This window comes from Harmonia axyridis, chromosome 3 (assembly GCF_914767665.1).
Source record: "Harmonia axyridis chromosome 3, icHarAxyr1.1, whole genome shotgun sequence".
NCBI lineage: Eukaryota > Metazoa > Arthropoda > Insecta > Coleoptera > Coccinellidae > Harmonia > Harmonia axyridis.
Genome location: NC_059503.1, coordinates 2,810,549 through 2,832,809, shown reverse-complemented (window position 1 = coordinate 2,832,809; position 22,261 = coordinate 2,810,549). Strand labels below are relative to the sequence as shown.

The following is a 22,261-nucleotide window of genomic DNA, read 5'->3' as shown; positions in this document are numbered from 1 at the left end:
TATCGCGCACTACGTCCATTTTATTTTGTTTAGCGATGAAGCCCACTTCTGGTTGAGTGGCTACGTCAACAAACAAAACTGCCACATTTAGAGTGGAGCTAATCCTCAAGTGTAAGTCGAAACACCGTTACATCCAGAAAAAGTGACTGTTTGGTGCGCTTTATGGGCTGGTGGAATCATTGGTCCGTACTTCTACAAAAACGATGATGGCCAGAACGTTACAGTCAATGGTGATCGGTATAGAGCCATGATTACTTACTTTTTCATTTCTAAATTGAACAACCATGATGTCCAGGAGCTGTGGTTCCAACAAGACGGCGCAACATGTCACACAGCTCGTGCCACAATCGATTTATTGAAAGACACGTTTGCTGACCGCCTAATTTCACGTTATGGGCCTGTGAATTGGCCTCCAAGATCTTGTGATTTAACACCGCTAGACTACTTTCTGTGGGGCTATGTAAAGTCATTGGTCTATGCGGATAAGCCACAAACCCTTGACCATTTGGAAGACAACATTCGCCGAGTTATTGCCGATTTACGGCCACAAATGTTGGAAAAAGTCATCGAAAATTGGACGTCCAGATTGGACTACATTCGAGCCAGTCGTGGTGGTCATATGCCAGAAATCATATTTAAAATGTAATGCCACAAGATTATCTTGCGGATAATAAAATTCATGTCAATCGAATAATCCATTGTTGTTTTATTGCAATTTAAAGTTCTATAGCTTTAAAAAAACACCCTTTATAAATATATCCGTTATTTTTCCTCAAAACTATCAGAAATATCATAAGTTTTCAAACTATAATTATTATGGACATATACATATCCATGGCAACCCGACAATTGCGATTTCTATCAAATGTCGTTTCAATTTATCACTACGGGAAAACTAAGAAGATTGTGGGAATTTTAGTAATTGACAAATACAATTATATCCTACATCATTATAAACAAACGAAGAATAAAGTATATGTTCAACTCGACAGCAAAATAGATTGACTGCCTTGGCTGAATTCCTATGAACTATCTGCCACGGCAGTCAATCTGCTACTTTGCTGCCTACTAAAGCAAATATCTATTCTTTTCAATCGAATCTTAGGAATAGTTTTGTAACTAAACTTGGAACTAAAAGTAGAATTTGGAGTTGGCTTTTTTGAATACCACATAGCATTATTGATTCAGTCAAGGTCTGATTTTGAAAGTTTTCAGAGACATAATTGAGCATCTCAGTTAGGTTTTACCCTCATTATAAGTACACAACATGAGAATTCTTTGCGTATACAATAATCTATATTTATCAAGAAACATTATCGCATAAGAAGTTACACTATGTTGTCTCTTCCTAGCCTTTGGCATAATTTAGTTTACTTCAAGTTACTTCTCTTGATTATGAATCAACTATACCTACATTATTATTGAAAATCAATTAGGTGATTAATTTGACACCGTGAAATCAATTTCTGTATGAAGCCTGAAGTGAATGCTAATTATCTAAGAAAAGTTAAAAAACAGCATAAAGATGGTAACAGAGTGGAATAAAAAATAGAAAACTTATAGAAAGCATAAAAGCCTAAAGCAAAACTTGTCTTTGCTTTTTTTTTCGACTGTTCTAAGAATTGAGCCAATAATATGATAGGTCACAGTTGGCATATATCAGGAAATTTAACGATTTCTTAGTCTACAATGATTCTCATTTCAAAATAGGAAGGTACCTAGTTGTTCTTCACCACTGAATCATTTTAACATACAAAGGGTCTTTAAAATCATAAGAAGACACCAAGGTATTGGAAGGCACTAAATCATTCATATTGATAGAAGTTCTATGAAAATTTAAATTGATGTTAAATCTATAATTTTCTGTTAATCTGGAAAATTGTATTTCTAGTAATTATTGTAGATTAGATCAACATGGACTCACCAGAAATTACAAAATTATGAGAAACTTGCGTCCTTCAATCTTTTTTTTGGATTTTTATAATTCTAAATGAGTAAATTTATCTCTTTAGTAGCAAATTCTGATCAGCGGATGTTGCATCAAACTACTTCACAAATTTTAACTTTTCAAATAGGTATATTACGTTTACGAAAAACATTAAGAATTGAAATGATTGTGTGAAGTCATGAAATAGTTGTAAAGTTTGAATGTATCAGATCCTAGAATTGTTCAAAGCTTATTGTTTTGCAAAAGCATAATTTTTCACTTTAAAAATCTGGTATAATCCAAAGTGAAAAGTAGTTTGGTGCAATAGGCCCCTGGTAATAATTCACTGATTGAAGACAAGAGTTTTATTTTGAAAAAAAAATAAATATTGTGTACTATTTCAAAATTGTAGTGTTTATTTTCAGCTATGCATTTGCTGGCTTCAATAAACATAAAAACGCATCACCAGAGTTTTTTCTTGAAAATTCAATAATTAATGGATTTGTAGTGTTCCATATTCCTTTCGATTCTGGAGAATCTATATGTCCAAATGAAATATATATGATTTTTTCATTAAATAACTATTTTTCAGGAATAGGTATGACACAGGAATTAAATTATTTGATGCATTTATTGCTTCATAAACTCTTCACGCATTTCGATCAACCCAAGTGTTAAGTATCTAAAAAAACTAAACTAATCATAAAATATCTCATCTTCAACTAAGTACAGCTAAATGTAACAGATTCCTCATTAACATAAAATCTTTTATATTATTCTAATAATTTCATCAGTCAGTACTCTATCATGAGCAATGAATAAAATTCTCTTCTTATTTAAGCCAAACTTCTTATAGATGCAGTATTATTTATCGATAACATCTATCCATATTTAAAATTTATAGTTACAACAAGCTATACAAATCACAGGATGGGTCAATATATGAAAAGAATAAGGAACTTGGAGACTAGAAAGAGAATTCATATGTCGATAATCTCGAGAATATGGCGATACATCTTAAAATTTGAATTTCGCTTTTACAATGAGTACAGTAAGCTGATGAATATAATTTACTTGTAAAATCTTTTGATATATAGTTTGCATTCAATCTAGGAATTACTCACACTTCAACTTGACTCGGTTCTAATGTTAATTGTGTGAAACTCAGGAATGTTATCGAAATTATAATAACAAAATACATTATTCCTCATAATTCGAATAGTTAACAATACAACAATGGTATTTGTATGATTTTTTTCTTCTGTTTATAAGAGAGGGTGGTTTGGCCATTATCAAATAAATACATTTTCAGAACATACACCTTTTACACAAGAAATCATAAATTAACAATTAAAAAAAATATATGTGAAAATTCCTTCTCTCGTCCAAGATTTAATGTTTCAAATCACAGTCTCATAATAATAATTCAATATTTCTCTTCCCAAAATAGTTACACAGATAATAATGCTGCAAATAATAGACCCCTTTCGACAAAAATAGCCGAATCATGTAAAAATAAATAACTTCAGTTGAAAAATATAGATTTCCTGACGCTCTCCAAATGTTGGAATGAATAGAAATTTAAGTTATGATTTGATTATTTGTTTCTTATATTGTTAATAAAATGTATCAACAGTGAATATGTTTCACACCCATTTCAACATATCAATCTAGTTGATTGAGTTTACTTAATTTAAAAACGCTGAAATAGGTGTACAAAAAACATATTTCAATAAAATTGTTGTACAAATTCACAAATTCAATGTGAGTGTAATTTTAAAACTTTTCTGTGCATTGAAATTCACCTGAGGGTAATCTAGTTTTAAAGGAATGTTCTTGATCAATTAACAAGTGCTTGATATCTTAGAAAAATGATATTCGAATGATATTGATATACCTAGTCAATTTTTTCTTCTCAAATTCTTGGCACAATCAGGTATTTGATTATGGAGCCCCAAATGAGAATACAAGCCGAGTATTATTCAAGAGTCAAACTATTCTTTCAATACATCGACTGTTTTGACTTTTACACCGGCCAGTTCAATCTGCCTCACACTCTCTTCGTCTGCTTCCAACATGATGATGCACATGAAGCTTCTACCCGTATTCACATCTTTGGGATAAACAGTCACAGGAGTAAATTTTGTGCAGTTTTCCTCCATCCAAGATTGGAGCTGTTTGTAGATATCCTGATGCTGCCTTCTCAACGATACACCTCTCTGACGTAAGTGCGTGACCAAATTGCTGATACAGATTTCTTTCATTTCTCGAATTCTAATTTCGTTGCCTTTCAGAGGAGGACAGGTTAGGATCAGAGTTTCTGGGTGGTCCGGAACCTTCTCCGTAATCTGAATATCCTTAGAGAGCCTCATTTTAGCGCAGCGAGACACAAGTTGTCTCTCCCATTTGACAGCACCTGTCATTGGCGTCTCTGAGATCACACATATGGAAATGTAGAGAACTAACTTAGTGTCGGGGTTGTAGTTCTTGCACATTTTGACCAGTTCAGCATACATCTGAGGCCCCATCTCATTAGGCAAGAGATCGTGCCATGGAATGTACGTCAATTCGCCCAAATACTGAAGGCCTGTAGTCAGAAACTGTTCAGCGCTTTCAGGGTTGTGAAAGAAGCATTTAACAGCTCCAGCACCATGAGATATATGACCTCTCCTAGCCATTTCCGATAAATGCAACAGAGTATCCTTCTGTTCTCTGATACTAGCGATGACTTGCCTGCAAAGCGTGCCGATTCTCGAGAACAGACAGGTTTTTCGATGTTTCTCCCAATGAGCGCGACGACACTGCCTGGAACAGTAAGTGTACGAACAGTTGTGGCAGTTCTTGAAGGCAGTTCCTTCCAAACTAGCGGCCAAGGCGATTTTGCCGCATCTGGAAAACCGACATTTCAGAACTGGAGAACAGTTGAGGCTGACCCTTCTTGTATTGGCGTATGAAGTTGGTTCACTTCCTTCCGATCGCCGTCGGAACTGATCCAACTGATCCGATTTCTTGTGGTTAGGACTTGTATTAGCTGACACCGTCTCTACAAAATAAAAAATTAAGTTCCAACCGTCTTATGCGCGTTTGTGATATGACCAAGCATGCTTCCACGCAGTATTGTGTTATAAAATGGTGGATGCGATATAACCAAATCGACAAATGGTGGATGCGCTTCGTCTTCTAGCGATATTTTGTTCAGCGCATCCACCATACGCGACTCCCTCGTTATAACTAGAGATTTTCAACGACATTCAAGTGCAGGTTAGGAAATTCATCATGGAAAAAGGCTATCGGATATTGGGGAATATGCATTGGTTAGTAATGAAAAGTGGAAATTTGGAAAAGACCTGGAATGAAACTTACACATGTCTCCTACCTTGGAGACTAGGACTTGGCGCCCTTGTTGACGATGGCAATCCTAGAAGGGAATCTAAAACGTCCTCCAGCGTTGTTGAACCAGGAGATGGTTTGGTTGCGTTCGTAGCTCTCAAAGATATATCTGACATGAAAAAAATGTTACTCATGACTGAAATTCTTTGCTACGTTAAGCAGAAGCACACAAAAAGCATTTCTATATAAATATTCCAATCTAATTCTGATACATACCTTTCGAATTTTTCAAAAAGTTTATCCCGAATTTTCTTTCTATGTTACTGGCTTTTACCCTTAATGGTATTATATTCTTCCTCATACATCTTATGAACGACTTCTTGGAAGTTGATTTGATATTCCTAATTATTCAAATTTGAATAATTTAGAACTAGCTCGGAAACTTTTTTCAATTCAAAGTTTCCTTATTGAAAACAGGGGTTTACTTACTGACATGAAATTCTGTATAATTATTACTTTAGTTACTTGAAAATATAGTTTGTTGATTTAAAATCTCCAAATGAAGGAATTTTTAATCTGCTAAACAGAAAAATGAATTTTGAAAACAGAAAAAAGAGATATTTAATGGATTCGGTCCTTACTTGGCGGAAATTCATTATAAATAAAATAAAACGAAGTAATTTCCACTATGTTATTTAATTGTTAGCAACAATTGTTTCGCCACACTGTGGCTTCATCAGGCTACATTTCTGAACTGATAAGAGTACAAAGGTTTTCGGAATCTTATATAGGAACAAAATTGGCACAAAAATATTCGAAAGGGTATAAATTACAAAGTTATATTGGACCATTTACAGCCTGGGATTTCCAAACTATCGGAAGAAATTCAATAAAGGGGATGAGTTTACATCCGTTTGTTCGTTCAACAGAATATTTTGGGTATTATACCTGTTTATTTCTAGGGATTCTAAGAGTGTTAGTCTTAAGCTCTTGTTTTCTAAATGAAGAATTTTAAAGTTGTTATTGAAGGTATGGTCCCATTCTTTTAAGTGATTCGCGTAGGTTGAAAACGAACTATCAGATGTATAACTCTTTTGGTGTTCCTTTATCCTTTTATTGAAAGATCTTCCTGTTTGTCCAATATAAACCTTAGGACAATCATTACAGGTTAACTTGTAGACACCGGATTTACTTTCTTTATCTGTTTTGTCTTTATTGTTTTTAATGAACATCTCTAAGTTGTTACTTGTTTTGAAGGATATTGTGTAATTGAATTTTGTTTTCAAGTATTTAGCAATCTTTTCAGAAATATTATTAACATAAGTTAACGAAAAAAATTTAGTATCAATACCATAATTTACCTTAGGGTATGTTAGACTCAAAGCTTGCTTTCTTTGTTTATTCCTCAAAATTTGATCAATAACATGTGGACTGTAACAGTTATTCACAGCTATTTGTTTAATTAAATTTAATTCTTTACAAAAATTAGCATGATTCATAGGTATATTGATTAATCTATGGATCATACAATTGTATGCAGCCATTTTTTGGTTTAACGGGTGGTTAGAAGTAGCATGGATGGTAGTATCAGTATGTGTAGGTTTTCTAAAAATACTGAAACTATGATAGTTATTATTTCTGGTAATTGTTAAACAATTGTTGCTAACAATTTAATAACATAGTGGAAATTACTTCGTTTTATTTTATTTAGAAAAAAGAGAGATGATAGTACTAATGCATTTGTAGATTAATTTTGACATAATAGGAGATAATTCATTAAAGTTTCAAGACACTGAAACTTTAATGTTTTTCTCTCTTGGAGATGGAATAAAATTATTCTACCAGAAGGCATGCAACAACAGCTACTTTAAGTTCAAGTTTACATACGTAATGGAATAATTAAGGCAAGTACCTCACTTGAACAGCTGGAGTATCTTGCCTTGTTAATCGACAAATTGCATGCAATACTTTCATGAAAGGAATGTATTTGATATTCTTCGTGGAATGTAAAGGTGGAACTGAACAAAATGAAAAATCGATAGAAAATAAAACGATTTATTGTGTATGATACATGCAGTATTGAATATGAACATATTTATACGCATACGAGAAGCAGAAACAATAAAAATCGTGAAAAGGTGCATCAAAATAAATAAAAGCCTACAAGTAACAACGTATATAATTAAAATAAATCATTCGAGTAAATTGCACAATGAACAAGTACAAAATATCTCTACACTGAACATTCAACATAATATATCACCATACATTTTTCTGTACAACTACTGTAGAACTGCTACATAAGAAATTCCAAACAGAAAACAATACATCTGTAGAAAAAAAATTATAAATCTCGAACGAAAATTCAACAAAACTGACCTCTCTGACTGTCACAGCAATTTTATACTAGTAAAATAATTACTACAAAAATTCACTTGAGGCACTTCATCAATCATGCTTAAATCCATCCTCAGCGATTTTTTTTTTTAATTTCCACATCCATGGATTTATCAAATACATTCCTAGCCTAGAGAAGAAAAGTGCAATTTCAAGATCAAGCATATTCATATGATGAATTTTTGTTGCAAATGAGAGAAATTCTTGAAATTTTTTTGAGAGAGCTAGCAGTCTTCTGGAGATAACAAATTTAAAGCTTTATGACCTGATGAATGGTTCGAAGCATGATTTTATGTAGCGCCCCCAGCATCCCTAACACATCAGAACCTCCACAATTTACCAAAAACTGTAAGCAGTGGGGTGATTCTTAATTTTGAAAAGTATGCAGTCTTAGAGGTATCGAAATAAGCTTTCTAGTTAAACAAATTTAACAAGCACCATGTTTTACAAATGGAGAGAGCAAAGACAACGTCTCGATAAGCATGTTTCAAACGTCTCTAATCTTAATTGTTAATGTATTGCCCTTCTTCTTTTGTCATAATATTGCGACATGCTTTAATTCTATGAATATGAGAGAAACAATCAACCAATTTGTGCAGTACAGTGACTCCGCTACTGATCAAACTTGAGATTTGTTAATTTTAGGCTTATTTCTTTTGATGCACATAATTTCGGCCAAAGGTATAACGAAAAATATTCGTTGAAAATAAGAGGGCACATTAATAACTATTTCAGTTTGTACTTCACAAATTCTTGACTATTTCCGACCAGTCAAAGTCTTACACTAAACATATTTTACACTATACACAAGACTTAATAAATGCACCTATCGTCTAAGCATGAACAGACTTACCATTGTGATTATGGAGCTCCAATCTTAGACTCGAATGATGACCAGGATTCGAGCTCTCTGAAAGTGTTACAGGAGTCTGGGGAGAATCCAAGGGTTTAGTCCCTACGAAAGAACTTTCCAACCAACACAACTTCTGGCTACCTCTAGGACTGACAGAGGAGCTTCTTTGGCTAGCCGTGTCTTGACTGTCATAGCTGGAAGGTCGGTTCTCCTCTGGCTTCAATCCGCTGACGTAGTGGACAATGGCTGACGTGACTTCTTTGATGGAGGACTGGATGTCAGGGTTGAGCTGTTGGTGATGGTTGTTCTGCGGAAGCAGGGTGTTGGCAAGTCTCTCGGCCGGCGTTCTGGGTTTGGTGAGCCTCTCCTGCGACCTCCAGCCCAGGTAAGGTTGCCTATAACTAAAACTACTCCTAACCGACGAGGGTGACAGAGATCCGTTGGCCTGTCTCGTGTTGAAACTACTTCTTGTTGAGGCACATGGTGAAGACGCTGTCGAGTTCAGCTTGGATGTCGACCACCGGACAAAGGGCTGGCTCTGTGGGGTGGGGCTGAGGATGATTGGCGATTGGTTGACTGATCCTAGGCTACTGAGGGAGGTGGTGCGACTTCCGGTACCGGTCCATCTAGTTTCACGGTTTTGGTGTTTCTTGAGGAGGAATCCTTCCTGCGGTATCTGGGATTGTTTGTACCAATCGGGAATGGTGAGTTTTTGTAGGGAACGCTGAACCCTGAGCTGGTGTTCTGACATTACCCGTTCTCCTTTCTGAAGTTCATTTTCTGGTGGCTGCAAGAGGACGAAAGATAGATTAATATTTTTACTCTTGAATGAATCCACAATTTAGGTTTAAAAGTTAGGTAAAGCGAGGAAATATTTCTGATATGTCAAAAACATTCTTTTCTTCGAATCAAATGTTCTTTTATACCAGAAGAAACATAAAGATAGCGAGAAAACGATAACAAAATTCCAATAAGTACTTGGAATAAGTATTTTTTTCAATTGAATTTCGTGGTTTTTAAACTTTAAAACTATTGGATTAGTTATTTTATCGACTACTGCATATTGGCACACCTACAAATCGATTGCAAATCTTAATCCCCATCCTAATCAGTAAATCCACTAACCTTTGTGCAGTATTTTTTTGACTAACAATCACATAATAAACGAGGACTACAAATTAAACCATGTTCTTACATAAGCTCTATCAATCTAATCATAACTGCTTAATTCAATCTAAATTTTATGGCAGAATTGCCTGATTTCAATTCGATCAGCTAATCGCGTTTAAAATTGACCTTTGAGCTGAATTGGCCTGCTATTATGAATTATGAAATATGGGAGTTTCGTGAATAGTGTACCTGATGCTTTAGATAAGGAAGGATATAAATTTGTTTTGGACTCTCAACGAAAATATATTGGATTGAAGGGAATTGTTGTTTTATTCTTGATCTATAAGTTTATATTATTATATTATTTATATTATTCAGTGGAAAATCGATGAAAATTTTAATTTTCTATGAAATGATGTGAAATTTGTCGAGAGTACGAATTTTTTTGTTGAGAACGAGAGAAAATATAATAATAAAGGGTGTTTTTTTAGAGCTATAGAACTTTGAATTGCAATAAAACAACGATGGATTATTCGATTGACATAAATTTTATTTATCCGCAAGATAATCTTGTGGCATTACATTTTAAATATGATTTCTGGCATATGACCGCCACGGCTGGCTTGGATGTAGTCCAATCTGGACGTCCAATTCTAGATGACTTTTTCCAACATTTGTGGCCGTATATCAGCAATAACACGGCGAATATTGTCTTCCAAATGGTCAAGGGTTTGTGGCTTATCCGCATAGACCAATGACTTTACATAGCCCCACAGAAAGTAGTCTAGCGGTGTTAAATCACAAGATCTTGGAGGCCAATTCACAGGTCCGAAACGTGAAATTAGGCTGTCACCAAACGTGTCTTTCAATAAAACGATTGTGGCACGAGCTGTGTGACATGTTGCGCCGTCTTGTTGGAACCATAGCTCCTGGACATCATGGTTGTTCAATTCAGGAATGAAAAAGTTAGTAATCATGGCTCTATACCAACCACCATTGACTGTAACGTTCTGGCCATCATCGTTTTTGAATAAGTACGGACCAATGATTCCACCAGCCTATAAAGCGCACCAAACAGTCGGTTTTTCTGGATGTAACGGTGTTTCGACATACACTTGGATGAGCTTCACTCCAAATGCGGCAGTTTTGTTCGTTGACGTAGCCATTCAACCAGAAGTGCGCTTCATCGCTAAACAAAATAAAATGGACGTAGTGTGCGATACGTATTCCGCACAGAACCTTTTTTTTCGAAATAAAATTGCACTATTTGCAAGCGTTGTTCAGGCGTGAGTCTATTCAAGATGAATTGCCAAACCAACCTGAGAATAAATCAATTGACAGCTGTTAAATCGGTCGCCATCTCGAACAGTAATGCCAACTTAAAGTTATATACCTCGAAAAAAAACACCCGTTATTTACATTTATCGAACAGTTTGATTTTGTAAAACCCATTATTAATAATAAAGGATTTTGATATTGAATCATGGAAAAATACAGGCTTTAAACAAATTTAAATTATTTATTATTATATTTCAATTTCAAAAACGTTGTTGAACGTTGTATCTTTTCAAGATTAAATTTGATAACCTACCGAACAGATATGTCCTAAGAAACTTCAAAAAAATTAACGCAGTTTGGTCATTATAACCTGATGCAGGATTACAAACTGTATTTAAATTTCTCTTAGCTATACTCTTGATCTTATCAGGGTACTTACAATACTCGAATAATCAATCAAACCAACCTCGTAAACGCAAAGTAAACTTTTCAAACAGTCCTTTCCTTTTCGAGAACATCCTGTATTATCTGTCATAGTATCAGGTACACGCATAACCATGTGTGTCACATATCTCGTCACGGTCTCTTACATTGTAGATCACGTGATACAATTATTCCATAATTAACAACCTTCGTCAAGGCTAAAAATACCCGCAAATATATACTTGATGCATAGTCGAATTTCAAATGGAATCGGATTTCCATTGTCTGAAAATTTGGGGTAGAACACAATGGAATGGAAACAATAGAGTGTTAATCGAAGGGCGTCACAAATACCAGTATTTCTTTTTTTAGCAAATTTCACGCGTTCAAGTTACCATTTCTTCCCAAATCATGCTGAGACGAACCCATCTATGCCTGTAGGAATCCACGAAGAGGAATCCGGGCATCTCCAGATCACACTCCATTTTCTGTACGATTTGAGACACTACTGATGTTCGAGACTTGTTTTTGAGAGAGGCGCTTCTTTCACGTTTAATTATTTAATGATCCAGGTACTCTACTTAATTAGCTAGGAGTTGTTCCAGCGATTAGAGGGAATAACTTGACGGTAATCTACCAATTAGCGTTAATTATTTTTCAATTTTAACCGGTAAATTGAGACTAATCAACGGCATAATCAAGTGGGCGGTTTGGAGAGACAAGAATATCGGAATTGATGTTCCTTAGAAGCAATAACAAATTTTTATGGGTTTTTTGGAGATGCGCTTTTGGATGAGGAAGTGGACAATGATGATCCTATCTTAGGAAGTGTGTAGTTTAAAATATATTGGGAATTCCATCAAAACCATTTCTGTATGGCATAATAAAATGAGATATAATATGAGAAAAGTATTCAGAATGACTTATAATTTGAAATCTACCGAGAAATTCAGATATTTGAATGATCTATATATTTTTCTCAATAAATTATGGGCCCAGCCAGAGAAAATTCGACATAATTCCTCATCATAATCATCTTCAAGAGTGATACATGTACTCCAACGCTACTCTAATTTTTCAATATCTTTTCTGTAAAAATCACGTATTCATTAGAGCCAAAATTATATTCTTGCAGCATCTTTCAACCATTGTTGTCGATGAAGCAGAGTCTGAAAGACATCTAGCCATTGCTTCGCTTACACATTATTTTTTCCATCAAAACAACAGTGTTTTACCAATCCACGAAACTCGTTTCACCAATATTTCTAACAACAACAAATGTAGCTTCACAAAAAACAAATATGTGTGAAATTTTACATCAACCTCAACTTTCGTATACTTGTATATTTTTCGACTATTAATCCTTTATTGTTACACAAGTTTATAGTTTAACATAGTTGTCAACTGTCAAAAGCAAAACTATCATATTTCAATACAAATATAAAAAATTTTTAAAAATTAATGTCATAAAGGAAAAATTTGATCAATTCTTTAAGATGACCATACATCAGAAGATAGATCTAAAAACAATCATAACTGAAAGGACTTACGTTTCTCAACGTTACCATCCTGCAGACTCCCTACTTCAACCCTATCCTGACCTTTTCCCAAACACAAAATATCCAGGTAATATCCACATGTATGCGATCACTTCAAGTATCACCGAATGATCCGATAAAACATTAAGGCCTAATCACATATCGCGCCACGTATCTTCCAAAACAAATATTTCATTAGCCACTATCTAAACAAGTATGATTTATGAGTCTCCTTTCTGCCCGTAACGTTCTGCTTGAAATCCGCAAATAGTTAGACTACGTATAGCCGAGGAAAAAGTCGACGCTGTGAAAGTTCAAGTTTGATAAGACTCGCTTCGATTAGCTCTCTTTGTCGTCAATGGGTAGATTGGGTATGTTGCGGTTGATTTGCGATTATAGGTATAGGCCAAAGGGTTGATATCGGGACTTCCTCAGTTTGGAACACATACACGATACTGAGAACGATACGAGGACAGAGAGCACTAGATAGATGAGGCAGAGACGTAGACGTACAGCAATACCTGATGGTGGAGGAAATTCTTATCGATAAGGGAGTGCTGCAAGTTTCGGTTTTAGGGCTCACGGATTTTGTGTATGGGTGCTTATTCGACAACTGTCCGGAGTATTCTTTCACCGAATTTTGACTACCATACTCGAAAAACAATGAAGTGTTTCTGATGCTTCCATTTGGAGAAATTCATGTTGTCACTTTGATGATCGATGCTAAATAATTAGAGGAGCACTGACCTGAAACCAGGAGCTTTTGGCATTCGATCCTTCCTGCGGCAGTTATGCGGTCTACAAGGGCCCAATTGGCACATTAATCAACGAGTGAGTGCCCAAAAGTTCCTCAGTTTACGTGACTCTAGTTATTGCCTAAATTTTGTTTGTTTATTTTTTCATTATTGTAGTACAGTGCATCCCATTTTGGGTGAGACAGCCAGGTTACTCGCTTGTTATTCAATATAGAGCCTTGCGGTTTTCACGTTAGTGTCCTACTTTTTCGTGAAACTCAAGTTGGTCTCATCAGATTTTGCATAACTGTTTCCGTTCAAGAGATACAGGGTGATTTTGGAAATTCATACTTTTCGGACCCCTCCTTTATCTCCGAAGTTATTAGAAATAATGCTGAGGTAACAACTACGTCCGAATCAGAATTCTGCGTAGAATCCAGTGGCGTGCTCAATATTTTTTTTCGGGGTATGGTTTCGAAGATTCAACACAAACCTATATTTTTTTTAATGGAACACCATGTATATCATTACTTCGTTGAATTCGTTATTTTTTTCCCTTCGAAATGATGTATGATACTATGTAGGCAGGATGTTCAGAAATGTTGAAAAAAACACTAAAACATCAAATAATGATGATTTTTTGTAAATGGGCCATGAATTTTCTATGTTTCGATTTTCAAAAGTAGTAGGTCATTGATGATACAAACATCCTTGTTGTTATTATGGCTACTATGCATTTGGGAGCATTGTTTTATCAAATAGGCATTGGAGGGAAAAAAACCAATCTGATCTAGCTGTCATCGCTATGAGTTATTGTTATTATTATTGATTCTTCTTTTATATGGGAAATCCATTGCCCATTAACAAAAAATCATCATTATTTGATGCTTTAGTGTTTCTTTAACATTTCTGAACATCCTACCTACATAGTATCATACATCATTTTGAAGTGAAAAAAATAACGAATTCAACGAAGTAATGATATACATGGTGTTCCATTAAAAAATTATAGGTTTGTGTTGAATCTTCAAAACCATACCATACAATCGACCACTTGGTGAATAATTGTTCAATTCATAAATTTCATGGTGGTTTCCAAGCTATCCATTCAGTTTCAGATTCTTTTTTAAAATGAGTCGCAAACTTTAAATCAATATGATGGAAACTAACATTAAGGCTTAAATTATCATTCTACATCCAAATGAACATTGCTAGAGCAATCGACTCGCAGAACGAGAGCTCAAAAATTCCATCCATCCCTCATCGAAGGAATTTCTGTTCTCTGTCTCTGTGTGCCGAGCATGTTTCGTCCTTAATTCCATCTGAATAACAAAGTAGGCACATTATCACGTGGCGTCGTCGCCTCCAATTTTCTCTCGTAACATCGAAATTGCCTCCTAACTCGAGTTTCAACTCAAGATATCAGAAAATGCAATTGGTTAGGATGTAATGGAAGTGGCTCACCCCCAAAGCATTTGCCTGGAAATGCGGAGGTCTTTGATCTCGCCCCGGCGGCTGAATGGTTTTCATCTCTGTGATTGCGTCATCGACGTGGAATGGATCGGTGAGTGCACGCGATACACTGATGAGGCGTTGACACCACAGTTTTCCGGAAAAGGCCGCAGAAGGACAGAGGGGAAATGAACTGCACGAGAATCGCAACGATCTGAACAACCACGATAACCTTAAAACGTCATCTGTCAATGTGACGTTTATCGTTTTCTATGGTTTGTTCATAGAGTATTGTAAGAATGGGAAGTTTGTCTCATTTCAACTTTTTATTGAACTTTTCATCATCAGAGCGGGAAATATACAAACTGACAAAGAAACTGCAAAACACAGAAGGAGCTGTTTAAATTTAATTTTTTTTTTTTTTTTGTAAAACATAGATAGTATAGCAATGAGTTAAGGATTGAATAACTACGATACAAGAATTATGTCAGCCAGTTTCATAACTCCAATGATATCCTCGAAGATTAAATGCATCCATTGCTTATCCAGACACTTAACACTTGCCCTCATAATTGTCTTAATCGTCAGTTCACTCATCAGGCTAATCAGCTGATACAAGTAAACCTATCGGAAATACTTCAGAAAATTGAGTATAATATGAAGTAGCATATTGAAAGATACACGAGATACTTCCATCCTAACGACATTCTGGTTTCTTTCAAGCCATGTGTGAGCAATTGTTGACTCGCATTGAGTTTACTTAGTGCGGTGATTACCACCAATTGTTCCTTTCTAAACATGCTATTGTATGAAAGGTTATTTATAGATATTCAGGGAAGGTGTAGGGGAAAAACCATGTAGATACAAATAAAGATGTTTACAATTATTGATATTTTAAGAAACTTTTCTAGAGACACCCAGTATGCAAAATCGAATTTGCCAATTCGTTACGCACAAGCCAGTAAACGATGTGCCAAATGTGTGGCCTTACTTTGTCGAAACAAAGATATTTCCGACCAAAACAACATTTCGATATCCCGTCTAGACTGTATACATATGTGTAGGATGACGTGCAACATGAAAAGTTTTATTTTTACTTCACGTTAAGGAACCGTAACGAACAGACTCACTCTGAAAGATCGTTTTAAGATTTTTAGGATTTTCCATTGAAATCATTGTTGATTTGATTGATTTAGTGACAGCTCTGTTGATTGAATTGTTTTCAAAGGAGCTTTCTAACTTTCAAGCTGAAGATGTTCACATGGTCCTAAAAATATCAAATTGAACCTTCAAAATAAATCCTCTCATGAAGCTGAAGCAACTCCTTTTAGAGGCTTGCCATAATCTAGCAATCCCAAAAATTTGAGTTCGACACAAAAAGCGACTAACTGACATAATAAACCAGTTTTCCTTGTAATTCGAGACTAAGTATTCACTGTATCACACCTCAAATTTGATCCAGATGTCCGAAATGATTAATATCTCTAAACACGATACTGCATCAAGGACTTCAACTTTGCGCCAAAGATTTTCTATTCTGATTTTGTGCCAATCTATTTCTGGACCCATTCAGAGAAATCGTAACAAACTGTGGATTACATATGGTGGCTGAACGTCAGGAGATTGATCAAGACGACATCTTCCTCTGACATCCCTACTCATAACATGATAAATATAAATAGAATAGAACAAATAGAAATGTCATCCAAGCTAACTGTACTCCTACAGTCAATATTGCAATATTATTCAATATTTTCCTGTTTTCTAGCTATAAACACTATAATAAACCAATAAAAGAAGGCCAGCCAATACCAAGAAGACTATATTCACAGATTCAGTCTCTTGATTACATCAAAACATTCCTACTTCAGTCCAACATAGCTATGTCATGTAGACTGAATTGGCAGAGACTTTGATTTCCGTTAGATGATGATATAATGACTAAAGTCCGAAATACATTGTGAAGTCAGTTCAAATCTAAAACTAAACGTGAAGGAAAAACTCTGACTTCAAAGAGAAGATTTTAATGTGAAAGACATAACAGTAGGAAAAATAGTGAAAGGAACATAATTTTTGAGGTTATTAATAGAAAGTCCACAGGACATTTACTTGAAGACAGGGGAAGGATTCATGTTCAAACAACAACAAATGAAATTATATGAATCTTCATAGCATCCTGCCATTGCGTCAACCTTAACAATAATTTCAAAAACAGCAAAACTCGAAAGCCAATGTTGAAGTTTTTCTTAATAGGCAAGAGTGCGTGAAGCAGAATACTGATTTTGTATTAGAAAACAGAAAGCGAGGAACTCACACACAACTCTTACCTCTCCTACCCCTGTCCCCTTTGGATTCTCCTTTGTTTAAACGTAATACTAAAAACCAAAAATAAAATTAATAATTTTGCAAAGGAACTTAAATGCAAACAAAACACCAAATGAGAGCAAAATACAAATAACATTCACAAACATTCCAGAAGACTGAATTTCATTCTTTTGAAATCAATCAATTTATGCTGGTTCATTATTTCCTATAATTTTACAAATATAATAGTATCAGTAGTAATAGTTATGTACCAAGAAGATCAAGTAGATTGTTACGAGCGGTTATAGTTGGTATTATGAATAACTTATAAAACCCTTTCTCATTGTATTCCAAAAGTAGTTTTCTCTAGGGAGTTTCTTGCATATTCAAATTAAAGACTGATCTTCAAGCGCAACATCTTTAATTGTGCGAATTAAAATAATCATTACTCATAAATAAAAGCCCTATGAGTCATTCAAGTATGATAATAATTTACGTGCTGCTCATTTACCGTCACCCATTTGCATAAGAGGAGAAGCTTTTGGATGACCACTGTATGACATAATCGATCTGTCAATCCAATTGCATTGTGCAGATGAGGCGGAGCTTAAAAATATCTCAAAGGTGGGTAGATGAGAGTTCAAAACAGGCAACTTTATGCTCGATAAAATAAGCAGATATCGATTTTGGTTCTTAGTTTCAAAATGAATGATTGGAATTTATTTTATTGTCATTTTTCTAACAAGTGCATTAAGTTTTATTCAATGATTTTATATTCGATTCGAATGAAAGAACATAACAATGAAAAATAAAAAGAGGAAATCGAATTGAGTATAAAAATATAAATTTTTTAGGTAAAATTTGCAACAGGTGACCATCTTAATTTTTTTTTCTCGTGAAGCAAAAAGTAACTTCAACCGACGTAATATATGTGAAAGAAGTAATGACCCTGCACAATGTAGGCCACAAACAACCTCGCCATTATACAGTTGTTTACACTGCTAACTTTACGTAGGATCTTGGAAAAAATTACTTGTATGAAAAGGCGCTTTATGCTGTCTTGTAAGATAAACGCTAGATAAGTTCATGTCTTTCATCGGAGTGGCTGAATGAATACATGAATAGATTTATCGATCCTTACGGAATTATTCATAAACAAGTCCTGGGAATGTGAGTATGATTACATATCGGCCTGACGGCAATTTGTTGTCGTGAATTGTACTGGCAAAATTGATTATTCGATTCATCGCTCACACAAGAAACAACGTAGCTACACTGCTCGAAGGTTTTACACATAATCATAGAGAAAATATCTTCATTGTCATCACCGTTTTGATGTTACAGTTGATGCTTTTCATTCAAACCTCGAGTCAGACTTTTCTGAAACATTTTCATATCTGTAAAAACCGTCACAGAGGTGGCACTTATGGATTTCCATTCTTGGTTGAGAAAAAAATATTTGTGGATAGCAACACTGTGTTCTATTTTTGACATTTCTTAGGTCATTTGTGTTCAGTCGGTTATTCTATTCAATCATGGAAATATACACGTTTCAACAACATTTAGAAATCATAAAATGTTGCATTGAAATCACTAATCGTCGTATTGTAGACAAATTTGAAGGTTAATTTTCTTTACACGATACAAGACATCAAGTATGTAATGAGCCGTAATTATCATCACTTCTAAATTTGTTCACAAGACGACAAATATCGAGTTGATAAACTGAATTATTCTCAAATTTCTCTCAGTATTCACAAATGAGTATTTATTTTGATAAAACAATTCAACAATATCTAAACGTTGTTGAAGCGTGTATATTTCCAAGATTAAACGGCAAAACGTTCTGGACATAAATGGCTTAAAAATTGTCAAAAAGTATTACAGTGTTGCCATGTTGTAAACGTTCCAAATTCATATTCCTCTTGAAAATCCTTCACTAAATATTAAGTTAAATTGAATAACTAGGAAATGTATTATTCCCAGAACTTTTTTGTTTAGTGTCCTAGATCTTTTTCAATGAAAATTTCTTCTCTCTAGGTGTCAAGATCAGCTATTTCATAACCAGGATTCAAGTTCAATAACACTGAATCTGGGTCAGAATTGATTCATTTACAAGGTTACAGCACAACCCAATATTGTAGGATTCCAATCCGACTTTATATTCAAGTTGACTCCCAACAAACACACAACGAAGCATAATGGGCATGTATATGTGCTGTGGATCGAATAGCTAGGGCTTGTCTGACAGGGACCTCTCAATAGATCATGGGGCAGGACATTAACTACATGTTATTAGATGTAATCGCACAATATAATCAAGTTTCAATCGTACAATTGAAGATATCCTGCCAGTCTAAGAGGTTACATGTTTTATTGCTGTGAGTTATACCCCAACAAAGGCGGACGAGATGAGGATTCAGGGTCAACAAAATGCATATTGAGACTTGGTAATCATCCAGATATTAAAGTATTTTATCGTTGAGGATCTGCGTAGAAAAGGGCATTTTTCATCATATATACATAGGCGTACAACTTTGCTTCTGTCGTTTTTTTCCGAAATTCGAGGCTTTATTGTAAGAAACTGGTTATACATTTATCATTCAAAGTATAGTCCATCGCTGGCCACTACTTTTTCCGATTTTTCGGCAGCATACGAATCCTGTGTTGAAAAAACTGGTCATCTTTTGAAGCGATCCACGAATCGATCCAATTTTTACTTCTCCATTAAACCGGAAGTGCTGGAAAGCCAGGCCGTGTGCCATTGATTGAAAAAAGTGATAGTCCGAGGAAGCAACGCCTGGGGAATACGACGACTGGGGTAGAACCTCCCATTTCAGCGTTTCCAAGTATATCTGGACCACTTCCGCAACATAGGGTCGAGCATTGTCTTGCTGTGAAATCTGTTTGTCATGTCTCTCATTCTATTGCGGCCGTTAATCTTTCAATGATCGGCTCAAACGCATTAAATGCATTCGTTAACGATCGCCTGTGATTGTTTCAGTCGGTTTCAACAACTCATAATGCACTACGCCGAGCTGGTCCCACCAAAAACTGAGCATGACCTTGGAACCATAAATATTCGGTTTGGCCGTCGACGTGGAAGCGTGGCCGGGATATCCCCATGATTTTCTACGCTTGGGTTTATCGTAATGAACCCATTTTTTGTCTCCAGTCACAATGCGACGCAGAAATCTCTTCCGTCTTTGCCTTGCAAGCAGCTAATCACAAGCAAGCAGACGCCGTTCAACATCTCTCAGCTTCTACTCGTACGTCACCCAATTTCCTTGTTTCTGAATCATTCCCATGACTTAAGCATCGTGTACACCAATTATTATAACGGGTGTTTTATTTCGAGGTATATAACTTTGTTGGCAAGTGATTTATTCTCAGTTTGGTTTGACAATTCATCATGAATAGACTCACGCCTGAACAACGCTTGCAAATAGTGCAATTTTATTCCGAAAATAATGGTTCTGTGCGGAATACGTATCGCGCACTACGTCCATTTTATTTTGTTTAGCGATGAAGCGCACTTCTGGTTGAATGGCTACGTCAACAAACAAAACTGCCGCATTTGGAGTGAAGCTAATCCTCAAGTGTATGTCGAAACACCGTTACATCCAGAAAAACTGACTGTTTGGTGCGCTTTATGGGCTGGTGGAATCATTGCTCCGTACTTCTTCAAAAACGATGATGGCCAGAAAGTTACAGTCAATGGTGATCGGTATAGAGCCATGATTACTAACTTTTTCATTCCTGAATTGAACAACCATGATGAAAGATTATCTTGCGGATAAATAAAATTCATGTCAATCGAATAATCCATCGTTGTTTTATTGCAATTTAAAGTTCTATAGCTCTGAAAAAACACCCTTTGGCAAAATTCCATCTACCACATCACTTGGCAAACAACGCCTCCAACCTCTACGAAGACGTATGAGCCACCTTAACACCCGCAAGATATTGACCAATACTCCTTTTCCTGACATTCGCAGCTTCAAGTAGCCAAGCAGTAGGCGTTCTCTTGCGTTTATATCCGATTGCATTAGAACGTTGGCGTATAGAAATCCGAACCGTGAGCCATTTATAAATGATGTGGGAATAAAGTTATGCGTAAAAATATTACCGATTCGAAAACGCTCCTTCAATTCGGAGCGCATCCGCATTAACTTGATTCGATTGGCGAACTGCGCCTCCGAAGATGCTCGGAGATGGAAATTGAGGACCCTCTGGACAATTTCCAGAGCAGACTCGATTAAATGGAATTCCAACGGGTGTTATTTACTAGAGCGTGAAGGAGGTTCGTCGACCTTACAAATTCTGTGTTAGCAATGGGGGTTAGAATGTAACGCTAATGACGGATTTCGGTTCAGTGAGAGTGTTTTTAGGCCCTCATGGGGCGTAATCGATTATGTGGGTTAGCTACCCATCCAAAACTGGATTTCGACAATTCTGAGAGTTTTTAAAAGAATCGACACATAAGTGGCACTTATGGATTTTCATTCTTGGTGGAAAAGTAAGAACATTTAGGAAACTTCCTTTTGTAATCAATTAGAAATGGTCAATTCCACGAATACAGAAGCCATATTTCAGTTACTAGTCAATTTTTAACTCAAGTAGAAAAACTATGTTCACTTCAGTTGAAAGAATTTAAATATTTTTCAACCACCTCTGAAATTTTCAAAGTTTACTGAAAAATGAAAGTGTTTCAAGACCCTCATGAGGTGTAATCAACTATTATAGATAAACAAATAATAAATTAGTTGAAGCCATAGACTATTAAACATCGATAGAGTGAGTATACGCAATTTTTACATGTCCCCAACATGGTTAGATTACGTTGTCGGCTTGTGATATATTTTCAAATACACAATTTTACTATATCATTATGAATGTATATTATATTGAATAA

At 35.4% G+C, this 22,261-nt stretch overlaps 1 protein-coding gene across 3 annotated transcripts in view; it reads right to left on the bottom strand.

Annotated features, from left to right (window-relative positions):
* Positions 1-2,539: 2,539 nt before the first annotated feature.
* Positions 2,540-22,261, bottom strand: part of LOC123677004 — a 63,346-nt gene continuing 43,624 nt past the window's right edge. For all 3 annotated transcript variants that reach the window (XM_045613386.1, XM_045613387.1, XM_045613388.1), the window contains 3 exons: positions 8,508-9,294; positions 5,304-5,426; positions 2,540-4,970 (listed from right to left, as the gene is read on the bottom strand). In XM_045613386.1, coding sequence (XP_045469342.1) covers positions 3,922-4,970; positions 5,304-5,426; positions 8,508-9,294 — 1,959 coding nt within the window. In that variant the 3' untranslated portion in view covers positions 2,540-3,921. The remainder of the gene's footprint in view (positions 4,971-5,303; positions 5,427-8,507; positions 9,295-22,261) is intronic.